Genomic DNA, 7,713 nt, shown 5'->3' with positions numbered 1-7,713 from the left:
AAAAAGTAAACTTCATTTCAACATTTCAGAACCTCCCAAATTTTAGATAATACCACAGCCAATCCACCTAACCTGCACATCTTTAGACACTAAGGGGCAATTTAGCATGGCCAATCCCCCTAACCTGCACATCTTTGGATACTAAGGGGCAATTTAGCATGGCCAATCCCCCTAACCTGCACATCTTTGGACACTAAGGGGCAATTTAGCATGGCCAATCCCCCTAACCTGCACCTCTTTGGACACTAAGGGGCAATTTAGCATGGCCAATCCCCCTAACCTGCACATCTTTGGATACTAAGGGGCAATTTAGCATGGCCAATCCTCCTAACCTACACATCTTTGGACACTAAGGGGCAATTTAGCATGGCCAATCCCCCTAACCTGCACATCTTTGGATACTAAGGGGCAATTTAGCATGGCCAATCCTCCTAACCTACACATCTTTGGACACTAAGGGGCAATTTAGCATGGCCAATCCACCTAACCTACACATCTTTGGACACTAAGGGGCAATTTAGCATGGCCAATCCCCCTAACCTACACATCTTTGGACACTAAGGGGCAATTTAGCATGGCCAATCCATCTAACCTGCACATCTTTGGACACTAAGGGGCAATTTAGCATGGCCAATCCCCCTAACCTACACATCTTTGGACACTAAGGGGCAATTTAGCATGGCCAATCCCCCTAACCTACACATCTTTGGACACTAAGGGGCAATTTAGCATGGCCAATCCACCCTAACCTGCACATCTTTGGACACTAAGGGACAATTTAGCACGGCCAATCCACCCTAACCTGCACATCTTTGGACACTAAGGGACAATTTAGCATGGCCAATCCACCTAACCTACACATCTTTGGACACTAAGGGGCAATTTAGCATGGCCAATCCACCCTAACCTGCACATCTTTGGACACTAAGGGACAATTTAGCACGGCCAATCCACCCTAACCTGCACATCTTTGGACACTAAGGGACAATTTCGCATGGCCAATCCACCTAACCTACACATCTTTGGACACTAAGGGACAATTTAGCATGGCCAATCCCCCTAACCTACACATCTTTGGACACTAAGGGACAATTTAGCATGGCCAATCCAACTAACCTACACATCTTTGGGCACTAAGGGACAATTTAGCATGGCCAATCCCCCTAAGCTACACATCTTTGGACACTAAGGGACAATTTCGCATGGCCAATCCACCTAACCTACACATCTTTGGACACTAAGGGACAATTTAGCATGGCCAATCCCCCTAACCTACACATCTTTGGACACTAAGGGACAATTTAGCATGGCCAATCCAACTAACCTACACATCTTTGGGCACTAAGGGACAATTTAGCATGGCCAATCCCCCTAAGCTACACATCTTTGGACACTAAGGGACAATTTAGCATGGCCAATCCAACTAACCTACACATCTTTGGGCACTAAGGGACAATTTAGCATGGCCAATCCCCCTAAGCTACACATCTTTGGACACTAAGGGACAATTTCGCCACCGAGCCTTGGTGAGGGTGTGGGGGAGGTGGAGATTCAGAGGTGAAGGCAGAAGCTGCGCGGTGTTGCAGTGAAATGATTCCCCCGGGCTCTGAGATTGACTTGGTGTTCACTGTGTCCGGTCCCCAGCAGAAGACCGGAGCGACGGTCCCATCGTTTTACAACCGGGTTCCAACCACGCAGGTCCCACCCACCCTCAACCGCACCAATCATTTCACCGCTGGTTTCCAGAGTATCGTCGATGCTTACGGGGTAGGGAACTACCAGGAGGTCAACCCAGGTAGGTTCAGCGCCGAGGGAGTGCCGCACTGTCAGAGGGTCAGTGCTGAGGGAGTGCCGCACTGTCAGAGGGTCAGTGCTGAGGGAGTGCCGCACTGTCAGAGGGTCAGTACTGAGGGAGTGCCGCACTGTCAGAGGGTCAGTGCTGAGGGAGTGCTGCACTGTCAGAGGGTCAGTACTGAGGGAGTGCTGCACTGTCAGAGGGTCAGTGCTGAGGGAGCGCCGCACTGTCAGAGGGTCAGTGCTGAGGGAGTGCCGCACTGTCAGAGGGTCAGTACTGAGGGAGTGCCGCACTGTCAGAGGGTCAGTGCTGAGGGAGTGCTGCACTGTCAGAGGGTCAGTACTGAGGGAGTGCTGCACTGTCAGAGGGTCAGTGCTGAGGGAGTGCCGCACTGTCAGAGGGTCAGTGCTGAGGGAGTGCTGCACTGTCAGAGGGTCAGTACTGAGGGAGTGCCGCACTGTCAGAGGGTCAGTGCTGAGGGAGTGCCGCACTGTCAGAGGGTCAGTGCTGAGGGAGTTCCACACTGTCAGAGGGTCAGTGCTGAGGGAGTTCCGCACTGTCAGAGGGTCAGTGCTGAGGGAGTGCCGCACTGTCAGAGGGTCAGTGCTGAGGGACTGCCGCACTGTCAGAGGGTCAGTGCTGAGGGAGTGCCGCACTGTCAGAGGGTCAGTGCTGAGGGAGTGCCGCACTGTCAGAGGGTCAGTACTGAGGGAGTGCTGCACTGTCAGAGGGTCAGTGCGGAGGGAGTGCCGCACTGTCAGAGGGTCAGTGCTGAGGGAGTGCCGCACTGTCAGAGGCTCAGTGCTGAGGGAGTGCCGCACTGTCAGAGGGTCAGTGCTGAGGGAGTGCCGCACTGTCAGAGGGTCAGTGCTGAGGGAGTGCCACACTGTCAGAGGCTCAGTGCTGAGGGAGTGCCGCACTGTCAGAGGGTCAGTACTGAGGGAGTGCTGCACTGTCAGAGGGTCAGTGCTGAGGGAGTGCCGCACTGTCAGAGGCTCAGTGCTGAGGGAGTGCCGCACTGTCAGAGGGTCAGTGCTGAGGGAGTGCCGCACTGTCAGAGGCTCAGTGCTGAGGGAGTGCCGCACTGTCAGAGGGTCAGTGCTGAGGGAGTGCCGCACTGTCAGAGGCTCAGTGCTGAGGGAGTGCCGCACTGTCAGAGGGTCAGTGCTGAGGGAGTGCCGCACTGTCAGAGGGTCAGTGCTGCGGGAGTGCCGCACTGTCAGATTCTCAGTACTGAGGGAGTGCCGCACTGTCAGAGGGTCAGTACTGAGGGAGTGCCGCACTGTCAGAGGCTCAGTGCTGAGGGAGTGCCGCACTGTCAGAGGGTCAGTACTGAGGGAATGCCGCACTGTCAGAGGGTCAGTACTGAGGGAGTGCCGCACTGTCAGAGGGTCAGTGCTGAGGGAGTGCCGCACTGTCAGAGGGTCAGTACTGAGGGAGTGCCGCACTGTCAGAGGGTCAGTGCTGAGGGAGTGCCGCACTGTCAGAGGGTCAGTGCTGAGGGAGTGCCGCACTGTCAGAGGGTCAGTGCTGAAGGAGTGCCGCACTGTCAGAGGGTCAGTACTGAGGGAGTGCCGCACTGTCAGAGGGTCAGTGCTGAGGGAGTGCCGCACTGTCAGGGGGTCAGTGCTGAGGGAGTGCCGCACTGTCAGAGGGTCAGTGCTGAGGGAGTGCCGCACTGTCAGAGGGTCAGTGCTGAGGGATTGCCGCACTGTCAGAGGGTCAGTGCTGAGGGAGTGCCGCACTGTCAGAGGGTCAGTGCTGAGTGAGTGCTGCACTGTTAGAGGGTCAGTGCTGAGGGAGTGCCGCACTGTTAGAGGGTCAGTGCTGAGGGAGTGCCGCACTGTCAGAGGGTCAGTGCTGAGGGAGTGCCGCACTGTCAGAGGGTCAGTGCTGAGGGAGTGCCGCACTGTCAGAGGGTCAGTGCTGAGGGAGTGCCGCACTGTCAGAGGGTCAGTGCTGAGGGAGTGCCGCACTGTCAGAGGGTCAGTGCTGAGGGAATGCCGCACTGTCAGAGGGTCAGTGCTGAGGGAGTGCCGCACTGTCAGAGGGTCAGTACTGAGGGAGTGCCGCACTGTCAGGGGGTCAGTGCTGAGGGAGTGCCGCACTGTCAGAGGGTCAGTACTGAGGGAGTGCCGCACTGTCAGAGGGTCAGTGCTGAGGGAGTGCCGCACTGTCAGAGGGTCAGTGCTGAGGGAGTTCCACACTGTCAGAGGGTCAGTGCTGAGGGAGTTCCGCACTGTCAGAGGGTCAGTGCTGAGGGAGTGCCGCACTGTCAGAGGGTCAGTGCTGAGGGACTGCCGCACTGTCAGAGGGTCAGTGCTGAGGGAGTGCCGCACTGTCAGAGGGTCAGTGCTGAGGGAGTGCCGCACTGTCAGAGGGTCAGTACTGAGGGAGTGCTGCACTGTCAGAGGGTCAGTGCGGAGGGAGTGCCGCACTGTCAGAGGGTCAGTGCTGAGGGAGTGCCGCACTGTCAGAGGCTCAGTGCTGAGGGAGTGCCGCACTGTCAGAGGGTCAGTGCTGAGGGAGTGCCGCACTGTCAGAGGGTCAGTGCTGAGGGAGTGCCGCACTGTCAGAGGCTCAGTGCTGAGGGAGTGCCGCACTGTCAGAGGGTCAGTACTGAGGGAGTGCTGCACTGTCAGAGGGTCAGTGCTGAGGGAGTGCCGCACTGTCAGAGGCTCAGTGCTGAGGGAGTGCCGCACTGTCAGAGGGTCAGTGCTGAGGGAGTGCCGCACTGTCAGAGGCTCAGTGCTGAGGGAGTGCCGCACTGTCAGAGGGTCAGTGCTGAGGGAGTGCCGCACTGTCAGAGGGTCAGTGCTGCGGGAGTGCCGCACTGTCAGATTCTCAGTACTGAGGGAGTGCCGCACTGTCAGAGGGTCAGTACTGAGGGAGTGCCGCACTGTCAGAGGCTCAGTGCTGAGGGAGTGCCGCACTGTCAGAGGGTCAGTACTGAGGGAATGCCGCACTGTCAGAGGGTCAGTACTGAGGGAGTGCCGCACTGTCAGAGGGTCAGTGCTGAGGGAGTGCCGCACTGTCAGAGGGTCAGTACTGAGGGAGTGCCGCACTGTCAGAGGGTCAGTGCTGAGGGAGTGCCGCACTGTCAGAGGGTCAGTGCTGAGGGAGTGCCGCACTGTCAGAGGGTCAGTGCTGAAGGAGTGCCGCACTGTCAGAGGGTCAGTACTGAGGGAGTGCCGCACTGTCAGAGGGTCAGTGCTGAGGGAGTGCCGCACTGTCAGGGGGTCAGTGCTGAGGGAGTGCCGCACTGTCAGAGGGTCAGTGCTGAGGGAGTGCCGCACTGTCAGAGGGTCAGTGCTGAGGGATTGCCGCACTGTCAGAGGGTCAGTGCTGAGGGAGTGCCGCACTGTCAGAGGGTCAGTGCTGAGGGAGTGCCGCACTGTCAGAGGGTCAGTGCTGAGGGAGTGCCGCACTGTCAGAGGGTCAGTGCTGAGGGAGTGCCGCACTGTCAGAGGGTCGGTGCTGAGGGAGTGCCGCACTGTCAGAGGGTCAGTTATGAGGGAGTGCCGCACTGTCAGAGGGTCAGTACTGAGGGAGTGCCGCACTGTCAGAGGGTCAGTTATGAGGGAGTGCCGCACTGTCAGAGGGTCAGTGCTGAGGGAGTGCCGCACTGTCAGAGGGTCAGTGCTGAGCGAGTGCTGCACTGTCAGAGGGTCAGTGCTGAGGGAGTGCCGCACTGTCAGAGGGTCAGTGCTGAGTGAGTGCTGCACTGTTAGAGGGTCAGTGCTGAGGGAGTGCCGCACTGTTAGAGGGTCAGTGCTGAGGGAGTGCCGCACTGTCAGAGGGTCAGTGCTGAGGGAGTGCCTCACTGTTAGAGGGTCAGTGCTGAGGGAGTGCCGCACTGTCAGAGGGTCAGTGCTGAGGGAGTGCCGCACTGTCAGAGGGTCTGTGCTGAGGGAGTGCTGCACTGTCAGAGGGTCAGTGCTGAGGGAGTGCCGCACTGTCAGAGGGTCAGTGCTGAGGGAGTGCCGCACTGTCAGAGGGTCAGTGCTGAGGGAGTGCCGCACTGTCAGAGGGTCAGTGCTGAGGGAGTGCCGCACTGTCAGAGGGTCAGTGCTGAGGGAGTGCCGCACTGTCAGAGGGTCAGTGCTGAGGGAGTGCCGCACTGTCAGAGGGTCAGTGCTGAGGGAGTGCCGCACTGTCAGAGGGTCAGTGCTGAGGGAGTGCCGCACTGTCAGAGGGTCAGTGCTGAGGGAGTGCCGCACTGTCAGAGGGTCAGTGCTGAGGGAGTGCCGCACTGTCAGAGGGTCAGTGCTGAGGGAATGCCGCACTGTCAGAGGGTCAGTGCTGAGGGAGTGCCGCACTGTCAGAGGGTCAGTACTGAGGGAGTGCCGCACTGTCAGGGGGTCAGTGCTGAGGGAGTGCCGCACTGTCAGAGGGTCAGTGCTGAGGGAGTGCCGCACTGTCAGAGGGTCAGTACTGAGGGAGTGCCGCACTGTCAGAGGGTCAGTGCTGAGGGAGTGCCGCACTGTCAGAGGGTCAGTGCTGAGGGAGTGCTGCACTGTCAGAGGGTCAGTACTGAGGGAGTGCCGCACTGTCAGAGGGTCAGTGCTGAGGGAGTGCCGCACTGTCAGAGGGTCAGTGCTGAGGGAGTGCCGCACTGTTAGAGGGTCAGTGCTGAGGGAGTGCCGCACTGTCAGAGGGTCAGTGCTGAGGGAGTGCCGCACTGTCAGAGGGTCAGTGCTGAGGGAGTGCCGCACTGTCAGAGGGTCAGTGCTGAGGGAGTGCCGCACTGTCAGAGGGTCAGTGCTGAGGGAGTGCCGCACTGTCAGACGGTCAGTGCTGAGGGAGTGTCGCACTGTCAGAGGGTCAGTGCTGAGGGAGTGCCACACTGTCAGAGGGTCAGTACTGAGGGAGTGCCGCACTGTCAGAGGGTCAGTGCTGAGGGAGTGCCGCACTGTCAGAGGGTCAGTGCTGAGGGAGTGCCGCACTGTCAGAGGGTCAGTACTGAGGGAGTGCCGCACTGTCAGAGGGTCAGTGCTGAGGGAGTGCCGCACTGTCAGAGGGTCAGTGCTGAGGGAGTGCTGCACTGTCAGAGGGTCAGTACTGAGGGAGTGCCGCACTGTCAGAGGGTCAGTGCTGAGGGAGTGCCGCACTGTCAGAGGGTCAGTGCTGAGGGAGTGCCGCACTGTTAGAGGGTCAGTGCTGAGGGAGTGCCGCACTGTCAGAGGGTCAGTGCTGAGGGAGTGCCGCACTGTCAGAGGGTCAGTGCTGAGGGAGTGCCGCACTGTCAGAGGGTCAGTGCTGAGGGAGTGCCGCACTGTCAGAGGGTCAGTGCTGAGGGAGTGCCGCACTGTCAGAGGGTCAGTGCTGAGGGAGTGTCGCACTGTCAGAGGGTCAGTGCTGAGGGAGTGCCACACTGTCAGAGGGTCAGTACTGAGGGAGTGCCGCACTGTCAGAGGGTCAGTGCTGAGGGAGTGCCGCACTGTCAGAGGGTCAGTGCTGAGGGAGTGCCGCACTGTCAGAGGGTCAGTGCTGAAGGCGCTTTGCTTGGTGTCTAACCTGTGTTATCTTTCATTCTCTCCTTCTGACCGTCCAGCTCTCTACACAATCATCACTTTCCCGTTTCTGTTTGCCGTGATGTTCGGTGATGTGGGCCATGGGGTGATCATGTCTCTGTTCGCTGCCTGGATGGTGATAAACCAGAACGATCCCAAACTCAGGAAGGAAACCAATGAGGTGAGACTCAATTCAGGAGAACAGGAGGAGGCCATTCAGCCCCTTCTCCAGCCTGTTACACAGGAACAGGAGGAGGCCATTCAGCCCCTTCTCCAGCCTGTTACACAGGAACAGGAGGAGGCCCCATTCAGCCCCTTCTCCAGCCTGTTACACAGGAACAGGAGGAGGCCCCATTCAGCCCCTTCTCCAGCCTGTTACACAGGAACAGGAGGAGGCCATTCAGC

At 58.6% G+C, this 7,713-nt stretch overlaps 1 protein-coding gene across 1 annotated transcript in view; it reads left to right on the top strand.

Moving 5' to 3' along the window:
* Positions 1–7,489, top strand: part of LOC144490455 (V-type proton ATPase 116 kDa subunit a 2-like) — a gene marked incomplete at both ends in the record, with an annotated part of 23,207 nt that extends 15,718 nt beyond the window's left edge. The window contains 2 exons of the mRNA XM_078208200.1: positions 1,645–1,795; positions 7,350–7,489. Of these exons, the coding sequence (XP_078064326.1) occupies positions 1,645–1,795; positions 7,350–7,489 (291 nt within the window). The remainder of the gene's footprint in view (positions 1–1,644; positions 1,796–7,349) is intronic.
* Between the last annotated feature and the right edge of the window lie 224 nt (positions 7,490–7,713).

This window comes from Mustelus asterias, unplaced genomic scaffold (assembly GCF_964213995.1).
Source record: "Mustelus asterias unplaced genomic scaffold, sMusAst1.hap1.1 HAP1_SCAFFOLD_3306, whole genome shotgun sequence".
NCBI lineage: Eukaryota > Metazoa > Chordata > Chondrichthyes > Carcharhiniformes > Triakidae > Mustelus > Mustelus asterias.
This window is presented reverse-complemented; position numbering and strand designations above follow the sequence as displayed.